We start from the raw sequence: 13,860 nt of genomic DNA on the forward strand, positions 1-13,860 counted from the left end.
TCTTTTGGCCTTTCCGTACATGTGAGGTGCTCCAGTCCCTTAATCATCCTTGTGGCCTTTCATTAGACTCTCTCCAGTATGTTCATGTCTCTCTTGTATTGAAGAGCCCAGCACTGGACACAGTACTCCAGGTGTGGGCACACCAGTGCTGAGCAGAGGGGAAGAATTGATCACCGCCCTTGACAAGGTGCCAATACTTTGTCTAACGCAGCTCAGGATACCATTAGCATTCTTTGCGGCAAGGGCCCATTGCTGGCTCACGTTCAACTTGGTGTCCACCAGGACTGCCAGGTCCTTTTCTGCCAAGCTGCTTTCCAGCTGGGTGTCCGCCAGCATATACTGGTGCCTGGGGTTGTTCATGAGGTGTGTGGCTGAAGATGGCAGTCATGTTGTCAATGTCAACGATTAAGAACACAAACCATAAAAGAGGCATTGTGTTCAACAGCTATGCTTCAAACTCCAAAACTGCTGTTCAGAAGTTTGATTGCTACAGCTGTGATGAACACAGAAATGTTAGATGGTCCCCACTGGAATCTGTAAAACATAGCTGTTGAGTAACAAAATGTTAAAAGCCTGGTGTGTGTTGACTCACTTTAAGCTTTGATGAAGAAAAAATATGATTACAGAAGATGCTGCAGCTGTCAAAAGTGCTGTTGGTGGTTCATACTTCAAATAGAAATTATCAGCACAGTTTAAATATCAGAAACATTTGAGAAAGCCGCCAGGATTTTTCCCAGCATTAATCATTACCATGTGGCTAAAGTAAAACATTTTTTCTGTCACTTAATGAAAATAAAGGATCTATATTTGCATATAGATCTGTATATACTGGGACTTATCAGTGAAGTGTTGCCAACATCAAGGTTCACTTTTGTTATTTAATCTGGTGGGCTGCCAGTGTCAACTTCCTTTCAGTACAGTTCAAAGTCGAAGTACAGCATCCCTTCAGTAAGTAGGTCACTTGGGAAAGTATCACAAATGTTCAGATACTTGTGAAACTTTGTCACTTCTTATATCATTTATCTTAAATATTTAAATAAAAACAGATGCAGTGCATGACAAACTTACTAAGCTGCACTGAAGGAAATCGTATGATAATTTTGGGCAATGTCTCTGATTTACAATGCTTTTCTACATTATCTTGCTAACTTCACCAGAGTTACAGTCTGAAAAAACGGGACTTAAATTCTGAGGGTGTCCTAGAAATACAACACTCCATCTACTATAAGCATCTGCATGGACCTACCTTCAGGCTTGTGACATTACCTAGGTGTCTAAAGTTCTGCACATGGCCAGAGACACTTCAGGTCTTGACATCTGTCTCCAACTTATGGTCAGTTGTGTCTTGTACTAGAGTATTCAAGGAGCATCCACACTCCTTAATAAAAGAGGACCAGGGAGGTCTTACTTTGTGGCCCTGTTCTGGACTTCTAACCAGATTTCTCCAAGACTATGTCCAGGCACTGTCAGGGGACAATCCTCTTCAAGTCAGCTCCCAAAAAGCACTATGAACAAGAACACGCAAAGTCTGGCTCCCTCCATTTCCACAGTCCCCCCAACTCTATTCAAGCAGGCTTTGGACCATCAAACAGCCCTCATGTCCTCATGCAATGTTTCCAGGGCATTTAGTATACACACAAGAACTGAAAATAGATGACAGAAGAAGGGAAAGGAATTGTGGTGGTGTAAGACAAATCCCTTCCTTTTTAAAAGGGAATTCTACATTCATAGTTTTCACAGCTAGATATAATACATCAGCCCAGGTCTCTTTTGATGCCCATGGCTGTGATATCACAGAAATACGTGGCCCACCAGCAGAGTCCTAAGGTGGCTGTCAGCTACACTCCCACTCCTATGATTCACGTCAGCGTTGAGAACTAATACAGCCTATGGCATAAAGCATTACTCCCAAAGTCTGCTCTAATTTAAGAAAGCCTCCAGAGAACTACAGCTCAGAGCAGCTGAAAATCTACATCACAGCATGCACTGCAGGGACTCCTTTCATGCATCTTGGCGGGATACTCTCTCCACCAGCTGCAAGGCTTTCACAGCCCTTGTATTCCTGTGAAGTAGTGTTCAAAGAGGAGTGTGAAGGGGAGGAGGATTTATCTACCTTATTGAGCTTCCTGAAGAAAAAGGAGTTGTAGGACGCTGTAAAACCATAGCCAGTTAGTGATTAAAAGATGATACGGAAAATATTTTTTAAAGCTGCAGGAAATGTTAATTATAGGAATTAAAAAATAGCTGCATAGATCATTTCCATTTAATTCTGAGGAAGAACAGAATCCAATCAAAGAACAAAAAAAATTGCACCTCCTGGAAAGAGCCAGAAAGTACTAGATGTTAGGAAATCCATGATCATCAGACAATTGAGCACTGGAGTAAGCACATCTGTAGGATTTTCCCAGGATCAGTGTATTATTCTGAAATTTGCAATTGCTCCGTTTGTGCAAGTACCTGCAGTGGTACTGATTTGTTCAGTGAACATGGTAATCTAGCTCTTTTGCATCTGCTCTTAGCTCTATTTAATGTTTTATGAAAACTAAAAAGTGTACCATTTGGCATTTATCTTAGAAATTCAGGTCAGCTGCTCATATTCAGGAAGCGTGTAGAAGCTGTCTTTCCATCCATGGAAGCCATCGTATTAAACAGGGTAAAAATCAATCACATGCACTCTCTTTATAGCCAGACCCAATGTGAGTAATTCAGAAAATAACTGATGACCTGCTTCTGCCTGCATAATATATTGAAACTGCGAGCAAGCAATAGTCTATCTGGATCGCTGCACTATAGTTGTTGTACTTGAGAATAGTCACCGTTTCTGCACCCTGCATGCAGACTCCTGCCCGTCGTTTCTGCATCAGTACAGATTCAGGTTCTGCTCCTTTTTTGAGCTGCTCTGCTTTATACGTTGGAGGTAGTGCTGAGCCCACTGTGGTGGGCTGACCTTGGCTGTCCACCAGGTGCCCACCAAGCCACTCTGTCACTCCCCCTCCTCAGCTGGACAGGGGAGAGAAAATACGACGAAAGGCTCGTGGGTCGAGATAAAGACAGGGAGATCACTCACCAATTACCATCATGGGCAAAATAGGCTCGATTCGGGGAAATTAATTTAATGCCATTAAACAGCGGGATAATGAGAAATAAGAACAAATCTAAAAACACCCTCCCCACATGTCTCCCTTCTTCCTGGGCTCGACTTCACTCCTGACTCCTCTACCTCCTCCCGCTGCGTCCTCCTCCGCCTGCATGGGAAATGGGGGTTGTGGTCAGTCCATAACACTACATGTCTGCCGCTCCTTCCTCCTCACACTCTTCCCCTGCTCCAGTGTGGGGTCCCACCCACAGGAGACAGTCCTCCATGAGCTTTTCCAACATGGATCCTTTCCACAAGCTGCAGCTCTTCACAAACCACTCCAGCATGGGTCCTTTCCACGGTGCAGTCCTTCAGGAATGGCTGCTGCAGTGTGGGTGAGAAAATTAACTCTACCCCAGTCAAAACCAGTACAGCATCCCAGGTATGTAAGAAATGGTATGCAGAACAGGATGAATGAAGGTGCATGTATTGCATGTATTACATGGCAAGGTTTTGGTAGCGGGAGGGCTACAGGGGTGGCTTCTGTGAGAAGACACCAGGAGCTGCCCACATGTCTGATAGAGCCAATGCCAGCCAGCTCCAAGACGGACCCACTGCTGGCCAAGGCCGAGCCCATCAGTGACGGTGGTAGCACCTCTGGAATAACATATTTAAGAAGAGGGGAAAAAAAACGCTGCGCAACAGCAGCTGGAGAGGGAAGTGAGAATATGTGAGAGGAAGAACTCTGCAGACCCCAAGGTCAGTGAAGAAGGAGGGGGAGGAGGTGCTCCAGGCGCCGGAGCAGAGATTCCCCTGCAGCCCCTGGTGAAGACCATGGTGAGGCAGGCTGTGCCCCTGCACCCATGGAGGTCCATGGTGGAGCAGATATCCACCTGCAGCCCACGGAGGACCCCAAGCCGGAGCAGGTGGATGTGCCCAAAGGAGGCTGAGACCCTGTGGAGAGCCCATGCTGCAATAGGCTCCCAGCAATATCTGTGGCCCCGTGGAGAGGAGCCCACGCCGGAGCAGGCGTTCTGGCAGGACTTGTGACCCTGTGGGGGACTCACGCTGGAGCAGTCTGTTCCTGAAGGAGGGGGAGTGAGAGAGCAGCTTGGTGGGCAGCTGGTGGACAGCCAAGGTCAAACCACCACAGTGGAGGAGGGACGAGGGGAAAGGAGAGCAGTAGAAAATTCTCACACTTTTCATTTTATGGGCAGCACATTTGATTTGTGAAATGTCAGTGTCACAGATGAGCAGCCATCATTTCAGCTTTCAGTGTAAATACAATGAAATGGTGTCTTCCAGTTACAGAGAAGTACTGCTACACTCTAATTAGAAACAACTCTTACTACATTCTGACAAAAACATTTTTCTCCCTAAAAATCTAATTCTTTGTGGACTGCTATGTTTGCTTTTGATTTGTCAGTTACGTAAAACTGTGTATCCCAAACCCTATAAATAAAGCATTTAGCAGAACAAAAGGATGCACTAACAACAGTTGTCTTCTTCTGGAGTACTTACCTTGAATGACATTTATTTTATCAATACAGTGAACACCTCCTCTTCTATGCAGAAGTTCATTCTGTTCTTTACTTCAGAAAGAAATTTTCAAAATAATGAGCTTGTCCATCTTTTACAAATGCTGTATATTTAGGCTGAGGTAAATAATAATAATTCATATTCATTTAATGCTGAATATTATACTTAGCTCTGGACTTCTGACAATGGAATGGAAAGCTGATTCATGCCGTACTGATAACCATTTACGGTTACAGTCCTGTATGTAACATAAAAAGAAATTGCACTATTCATTCCTTTTTTCTTTTTATGAACACTTTTCATCATTTCTTCCTCTTCTTTTCTCAGCTTAGGGTCTGAGATAAGCTTGATGTTAGAAACAAAATAACAAAGTATTTAACAGTTATACAAAGGTGAGACTACAAAGAGGGACTGGGGCGAGAAAGAGCTGCTTCTTGGGGGAAGCCATTGCTGCTTCCAGTAATGTCTCTGCCTCTGTTGGTTTGCATTAAAGTATTACATACAGTCTGGAAATAAAAAGTATATATCGTTGGAAATCCACCAATTTATATCACCAATTTATGTTCTAAACAGGAAAATGCTGATGGAGGCTGCTATTGATTAGCAAGGGGCAATCATGAGTTTAAAATTTGAAAGGTGATAGCCTGGTGCATGTGTGCCAGTCCTGGTTTGTGCATGGACTACATGCCCCATTACATAGCCATTTAGACTGTGTCTATACCAGTAAGCTTAGTAGGTGGTGGGTACAACTACTGTTCTGTGATTATCTATATTAAATTCTAATAAAAAACCTGGCGTGGTTCTGAGCTGAGCTTGCACTTTCCCAGGCACAGCTTGTACATGGACCATTCCCAACAAGGAGACTGGATGTGGCTATGCCATTTTGGAGGGTGATGAACTCAGCTATATGGGCTGTGTTCTGTTAGTTCTGTTAGTTGTTCTTACCTCATGCTCAGAAAAAAAGACCCTGCCCTGTTTTAGTTAGTAGCATAGATTTTGTTTCACTGGTATAGATGCCTTGAAGAGGGGGTCAGCAAGCAGGTGGCTCCTGAAGGAGCCAAGAACTTGCAGAGTCTCCTTTGTCTGTAGCTGGAACAAGAGCAGAGCATGGGCAAGATGGAGAGAGGAAGGAGATGCTTGCGTGCAAGATGCTTCTTTCCTGTATAAAGAAATGTTGTGAATTGTACCAGGAGTTATGGGTTAACCATCTCCGGTGTAGCCAATGGACACAGCAATGGAGGTCAGAACCTCCTGAATCCTGTTCTCCCTGCCATTCCCAGTAAAAGTGGCTGTAATGCCTTTTTTCAGTCACAACTTGCTCCATAGCGCAAGTCTCGGTGGTAGCCAGACCAGTGATAACCACTAGTGAAAATAGGACATAGTTATTTTTACCTTGGCCTGTTCAGACAAATTAAGACAGTATGCAAATAAAAAGAGTAGCTGCTGACATTTACCAGCTGCGGGTTCTGGTAGCACAGCAGTGGGAGGCTTTAAGGAAACTATGGCTGTGATTTCTGCTCAGTTCATCTAGTCTGGGTCAACTTCCCCTATGTACACTACAACACTGTAATTACTAGCAGTTCAACAGCATTTCACAAGTGAAAGTGTTGTGTAAATTGTTCCCCTATTCAGCACAACGCTTTTGCTCTTAAGGGATAATCCAGGCCAAGGAAGCAGCCTGAGGCTCCTTGAAGAAAGGCTATCACTTCTTGAGGAACAGAGGGGAGAGAACCAAATGAACCAGGTCCATTTGTATATTTGTGTTCCAGGTATGCAGTAGTTTGTCACATTTTGGCCAGAAGTAAGATTTTGCTAATGAAAGGCTAGTAATGTAGGAGAGGAGAGGCAGAAGCAGAGGGGGCAGCCAAATATTGCTGGGCTAAGAAATGATCCTGGACAAATCCTCCCTTCACTGTATAATAAAGCTGGTTTAAGAACCTAGAGGGAGAGAGGAAAGGCTATCTTAATGCCTAGTCAAAGAGTACATGGGCTTTAAATGCTATTTAGTCCTGCATGAAGATTGTAAAACTGTACTGAGGACACAGAAGGCTTTTTAACCTGTGTCAATGCTCCTGTGTTAGCAGCACAGTGGGTCATGTAACAAAGGTGGCTGCCTCACACTTCCTGGATATCACAGGTACCGCAGAGGACAGCAGCTGCTTTGGGACATCTCCGTATACTGTTAATCAAGCTCTATCCTCTACAGCATTATTAGAGGTTGGAGCTCCAGGATCAGACCAGACAATTATTTCCTTTGGGGGATGCAGACACACCTGTCTGCAGCAGATAATGAACAGCAAGGAACAGCAGGGTTGCAGTGGTTAGCCCAGGGATGCTAACCCTTACTGTTAGCAAAGGACTGCACCTAGGAAATCATTAAAATATCTGGAATGGAGACGGGACTAGACCGTACATGTCGGGGGACTGAAGACCCAGGTTTGTTTCTGGTGTGCCAGAATATGTTCCTGCTTCTCCAAAGTACAAGCCACCTTCTCCATGTATTATATTTAAAGCATAATTTCAGCAACAGATATGTAAGACCTATTAATTACCAACCTTTTCAGTTTGACTAGATTAATTACCTTCTCAGACAGGGAAAAGTTCTTTAAAAAGGCTCTTTTCTTTGATAAATAATCAGTTTTATGGTAGTTTTGGTGGACCAAATGGGTACAGAAGTTAAAGGCATTGGTAAGATGCAGCCCAAGGCTAATATTAGAATATTAAATGATAAGAAGGTCTAAGGCAAGATTTGAGATTTGGGCTTGCTTCATCTCATGGTAAACATTATTAAATCCTCTTAAAGGAAAAGTAGTGAAAATATTGATGAAGTTTTAATTTTAACAACATGATTTCTCTTTTGTAAAAGAGAGGATTTTTTATGGCAACTTGCCACATTTGACTGTCATTTAGATAGTCCATTGTAGGGAGAACAGGAAAGACAATTCCATTGAGATGGTCTGAAGTTGTTAATGTTGCTGTCCTGTTTTCCTGAGGACAAAGCAAGACAAATTTTCAAAAGGAGGAGGCAACAAGGATGGAAAATACAGTGTCAGGGAGCAGCAGGAGCAGGTCCTGGGTGAGGGCAGGTGAGGCAGAGGCCATCGGTGATGGCGAGGAACAGGGCAGTGCCCCCCTGACATGGCACCATGTCGCAGCACCCAGCTAGGAGAGCAAAGCAGGGCCAGTAAGTCAGCAAAGCAAGTCAGCAGGTCAGGATTGGCAAAAACCAAGGGCAAGGGCCTGAGCCCAAGCTGAGGGGCAGAGGTCGCCAACGAGACCATGTCAAAGCTGGCCTTGAGCACAGGCAGCCAGACTCCAAAAAGGACCTTGATGTCCAGGTTCTGGTTTTGGTGTTCTTATTTGTACATTTTTTACTGATGGATCCATATGTTAATATGATTCAAGTAGCTGCTCCGTGCCCAGGCAAACTCTGTTATTCTTGATTTCTTACATGACCAGTTTAGTTCACTGATTACTCAACCCACACCGCTTTTGGCTGAGATCAGTATGTCTTTTTGTTTCAAATTATTGCATTTCATGATCCTTTTGCTTTGGTCAGTTTTTACAAATAGTTTTAGGCAACAGGCTGGACCAAATTTCTGTTATCCTGGCTAAAGTTAAATAAAAGGAGCCACACAAAACTACGCAAAATTCAGACTTTTTCATATTAAAAAATGTATCCATGAAATGCCAAAAGACGTTTCTATATTGTACAGTATTACGATAGCATAGTCTATAGTATTAATCTCCACTGGGGAAGAAAGGAAGTTCCATTCTATGCCACTTAAATAGGAAAAAAAAGAGAAGCCGAGGAATAACTGAAACACAGACAAAAAAAACAGCTTGCCTAAAGCTACACAGAAAGTCTGTGACATTGTAAGGACTTGGATTCCATCCTCTTAACACATAGGCTAATACCACTTTTGCCCCATAAAAGCTTTTGCCAGCTGTATTTTTAATAGACCTCATGTAGATGAGATAATGTGAAAATGTTCCTTTCCATCAGCGCTGCAGATGAAAGTGGTGAATTTCCTACGGCAAAGCCATTTAGAGACAAAGAATTAACACAGTTATTTTTAAAATACTCCGCTCCCTCAACAATTCATCACCACCACTACCACAAAAAAAACTTTCCAGTTCAATGAATAACCTGTTTGTGTACACTTACACAAATGGTCCCAGATGTATTAGTGTGCAGCTCCAGTGTGGCATGTCCCAGCTGCCGGTGGCAGCTGATGAGAGCTCCCTAAGTGCATCCCATGCACTGATGTTCCCAGTTCCTAACCAGCTCATGCCTCCCATCTAGTGGCTATATCCATGCACGAATTATTTTATTCTGATTTTTTAAAACTAATGTACTGAACAAGTAAGAACCTTGTCTGTAGTAGAATAATCTAAGGCAATAGCTCACGTTCTCGGAATTTTCTAAAGAACTTTGACGTATACCAGTAAACCCAGTTACTCAAATATTGTGGGTTCCTTCAAGTCTCCACAGGATCTTCAGAGTTAGGATATTGAAAAATAAATCTGAATGTGGAGTCCTTTTATTACTTCCATGATTTTGAGTCCTGTAAGGAAGCCGTGTTCACAAAATTTTCACTGCCACCATTAAAACAGAAAGCTTACTTTTCATCTCAAAGTGCAAGGTTAAAATCTTGTGTGGAAAACTCCCTCCAGAACAGTGGACTGTAAGAGGTTGAAAGAGATTGACTGCAAGACATTGAAAGAACAACAATAAAATCCCAAGAGCGAGCACAGACTTTTGACTTTACATCCTGCAACAACCACAGAACCATAGAGCAGCCCAGCTGGAAGGGACCTCCAAATATCATCTGGTCCAACCTTTTGTGGGAAGGGAAGCCTAGGTGAGATTATCTAGTGCCCTGTCCAGTCACGTCTTGAAAACCTCCAGTAAACAATTAATTCCTTCCCTGTGACTCCAAGCTGACCTCCATCTGTTTCGCACAAGCTGTCTCTCAAGGAGTCAGTCTGTACCTACAGCATCTCAATGAAGAACCAGACCAGCTGCAGTCAGACTTGAGTGTGGATCACTCAAGTCAGAGCTCTGGCAAGGAGGTAGCAGGAAGGATGCCAAATGGCCGAGCCCAGCTCCTTACTGCTCCTGAAAAGCAACTGTGTGTCCACACGGAGGCCTGCAGCCAGAAATAGGACCCAGAGTCTGGGAGAAACTGCTGTATATGGGAAAGGGAGGGCAAAGTGGAGGTGCTGCTAGGGGATAACAGGGTCCAGGGGGAGTCTGGGTAACCGGGGCGGCTGTTCTGTCTGCCTTGGTTCACCTGCGTTCACATCTGTTTGGGCTAACTACCCAAATGAATATAACTTTATTGGACATCTATAAATATTAATCATTCACCTGTTGAGGAGTACAGCAGGCAGAATACAAAGCAGGGAGTTATCCCATGTGAGAATATAGAACTATAGAATACAGTCATAGAATCGTTTAGGTTGGATAAGGCTTTTAAGATCAAGTCCAACCATTAAGCCAAGTCCACCACGAAACCATGTCCCTAAGGGCCTCATCCACACGTCTTTTAAATACCTCCAGGGAGGCGACTCAACCACCTCCCTGGGCAGCCTGTTCCAATGTCTGACAACCCTTTCAGTGAAGAAATTTTTGCTAATATCCAATCTAAACCTCCCCTGGCACAACCTGAGGCCATTTCCTCTTGTCCTATCACTTGTATTTTGGGAGAAGGAACCAGCACACACCTCGCTACAACCTCCTTTCAGGTAGTTGTAGAGAGCAATAAGGCCTCCTCTTCTCCAGGCTAAACAACCCCAGTTCTCTCAACTGCTTCTTATAAGACTTGTGCTCCAGACCCCTCACCAGCTTCGTTGCCGTTCTCTGGACACACTCCAGCACCTCAATGTCATTCTTGTAGTGAAGGGCCCAAAACTGAACACAGGATTCAAGGTGTGGCCAAGTACAGGGGGATGATCCCCTCCCTGCTCCTGCTGGCCACACTGTTTCTGATACAGGCCAGGATGCCGTTGGCCTTCTTGGCCACCTGGGCACACTGCTGGTTCATACTCAGCTGGCTGTCGACCAACACACCCAGGTCCTTTTCCACCGGGCAGCTTTCCAGCCACTCGTCCCCAAGCCTGTAGCGTTGCATGGGGTTGTTGTGACCCAAGTGCAGGACCCGACACTTGGCCTTGTTGAACCTCATACAATTGGCCTCGGCCCATCGATCCAGCCTGTCCAGATCCCTCTGCAGAGCCTTCGTACCTTCCAGCAGATCAACACTCCTGCCCAAATTGTGTCGTCTGCAAACTTAACTGCAGGTGCACTCAATCCCCTCATCCAGATCATTGATAAAGATAGTAAACAGAACTGGCCCCAGTATTGAGCCCTGGGGAACACCACTTGTGACCGGCCACCAATTGGATTTAACTCCGTTCACCACAATCATTTGGGTCTGGCCATCCAGCCAGTTTTTTACCCAGCAAAGAGTGTGCCTGTCCAAGCCACGAGCAGCCAGTTTCTCCAGGAGAATACTGTGGGAAATGGTGTTGAAGGCTTTACTAAAGTCCAGGTAGACAACATTGAAAGCCTTTCCCTCACCCAACAGGCAGGTCACCTGGTCATAGAAGGAGATCAGGTTGGTCAAGCAGGACCTGCCTTTCATGAACCCGTGCTGGCTGGGACTGATCCCTTGGTGAACTTGCATGTGCCCTGTGAGCGCCCTCAGGATGAACCTCTCCATAATCTTCCCCAGCACCGAGGTCAGGCTGACAGGCCTGTAGTTCCCCGGATCCTCCTTCTGGCCCTTCTTGTAGATGGGCGTCACATTGGCAAGCCTCCAGTTGTTATCCGGGACCTCCCCCGTTAACCAGGACTGTTGATAAATGATGGAGAGTGGCTTGGCAAGCTCCTCCGCCAGCTCCCTCAGCACCCTTGGGTGGATGCCATCAGGCCCCATAGACTTGGGAGTGTCCAGGTGGCATAGCAGGTCGTTAACTGCTTCCTCCTGGATCATGGGGAGTTTGTTTTGCTCTCCATCCCTGTCTTCCAGCTCAGGGAGCTGGATACCCTGAGGATACCTGGTGTGGCTATTAAAGACTGAGGCAAAGAATGCATTAAGTACCTCAGCCTTTTCCTCATCCTTCGTGACAATGTTCCCTCCTGCATTCAGTAAAGGATGGAGATTCTCCTTGGCTCTCTTTTTGTTGATAATATATTTGTAAAAACATTTTTTGTTATCCCTTACAACCGTGGCCAGGTTGAGCTCTAGCTGGGCTTTTGCCTTTCTAATTCCCTCTCTGCATGACCTAACGAGATCCTTGTACTCTTCTTCAGTTGCCTGCCCCTTCTTCCAAAGGTCATAAACTCTCCTTTTTTTCCTGAGTCCCAGCAAAAGCTCCCTGTTCAGCCAGGCCAGTCGTCTTCCCCGCCGGCTCTTCTTCTGGCACATGGGGACTGCCTGCTCCTGTGCCTTTAAGATTTCCTTTTTGAAGAACATCCAGCCTTCCTGGACCCCTTTGCCCTTCAGGACCATCTCCCAAGGGATCCTCTCAACCAGTGTCCTGAACAGGACGAAGTCTGCCCTCCGGAAGTCCATCATAGTGGTTTTGCTGACCCCGCTCCTTACTTCACCAAGAATTGAGAATTCTATCATTTCATGGTCGCTAAGCCCGAGACAGCCTCCGACCACCACTTCTTCCACCAGTCCTTCTCTGTTTGTAAACAGCAGGTCAAGCAGGGCACCTCCCCTGGTAGGCTCACTTACCAGCTGCATCAGGAAGTTATCTTCCACACACTCCAGGAACCTCTGGGACCGTTTCCTCTTGGCTGTGTTATATTTCCAGCAGACGTCCGGTAAGTTGAAGTCTCCCCCAAAGAACAAGGGCTTGCAATTGCAAGACTTCTGCCAGTTGCTTGTGGAAAGCTTCATCGGCTTCTTTGTCCTGGTTGGGTGGTCTATAACAGACACCCAGCAGGATATCTGCCTTGTTTGCCTTCCCCCTCATCCTTATCCATAAGCACTCAACCTTGTTGTCACAATCATTGAGGTTTACACAATCAAAACACTCCCTAACAAACAGAGCCACCCCACCGCCTCTCCTTCCTTGCCTATCCCTTCTGAAGAGCTTATAGCCATCCATCGCAGCACTCCAGTCATGCGAGGTGTCCCACCATGTTTCTGTGATGGCGACCACGTCATAGCTGTCCCACTGCACGATGGCTTCCAGCTCCTCCTGTTTGCTGCCCATGCTGCATGCATTGGAGTAGACGCACTTGAGCTGGGCTGTCGATTTCGCCCCTGACATTGGCATGCCACCCCGTGGCTTATCTCTAGGTACCCTGGTTTCATCCCCTTCCCCCTTCAAATCTCGTTTCAAGCCCTCTCGATGAGGCCCACCAACTCATAAGCAAGAATCCTTTTCCCCCTGGGGGACAGTTGAACTCCATTTGCTGCTACCAGCAGGCCCGGTGCCATGTAAACTGCCCCATGGTCAAAAAAACCAAAATTCTGACGATGGCACCAGCCTCTGAGCCACGTGTTAACCAGATGTGTTTTCCTGTTCCTTTCAGTGTTCCTCCCTGCCACTGAAGGGATTGAGAAAAACACTACCTGTGCTCCTGATCCTTCAGCCAGTCGCCCCCGGGGCTCTGAAGTCCCTTTTAATCACTTTTAGGCTTCTTTGCGCAACCTCGTCACTGCCAACCTGCAAAACCAACAGCAGGTAGTAATCAGTGGGCTGTACCAGACCAGGGAGTTTCCTAGGGAAATCTCTCACCTGGGCCCCAGGGAGGCAGCAGACTTCCCTGTGGGTTGGGTCTGGTCGGCATATTGGGCCCTCTGTTCCCCTCAGGAGGGAATCGCCTACGACAATTACCCTCCTTTTTGTCTTGGTAGAGGTAGTTGTAATGTGTGGGGCAGACTGACTCACCCTAGGGAACCCCCTGGATGGACTTTCGTCTATATCCTCATTATCCTGGCCTTCACTTGAAGGCCAGGAATCCTCCCTGACACTCCTCAGCCTCTCTACTTCCTCTTTCAGCTCGGCCACCATGCTGAGCAGATCGTTCACCTGGTCGCACCGCACGCAGGCGTTGTCTCTCTGGTCCTCCGGCACCAGCGACAGGCTCAGGCACTCCTGGCAGCCGGAGACCTGGACAGCCACGTGCCTGGGCGGGAGCTCCCTCTGGGTCACCACATTCCTTCTGGCGATGGCTTTCGGCTGAGTGGAGACCACAGCTGGGCCTCTTCTGAGAGGGC

The 13,860-nt window shown here is 46.1% G+C and overlaps 1 protein-coding gene across 1 annotated transcript in view; it reads right to left on the reverse strand.

Annotated features, from left to right (window-relative positions):
- SLC36A4 (solute carrier family 36 member 4) overlaps positions 1 to 13,654 on the reverse strand; it is a 142,036-nt gene extending 128,382 nt beyond the window's left edge. Inside the window, 2 exon segments of the mRNA XM_059824632.1 lie at positions 3,221 to 3,245; positions 13,532 to 13,654. Coding sequence (XP_059680615.1) covers positions 3,221 to 3,245; positions 13,532 to 13,654 — 148 coding nt within the window.
- Positions 13,655 to 13,860: the final 206 nt, after the last annotated feature.

Source organism: Gavia stellata, chromosome 1, assembly GCF_030936135.1.
Source record: "Gavia stellata isolate bGavSte3 chromosome 1, bGavSte3.hap2, whole genome shotgun sequence".
Lineage (NCBI taxonomy): Eukaryota > Metazoa > Chordata > Aves > Gaviiformes > Gaviidae > Gavia > Gavia stellata.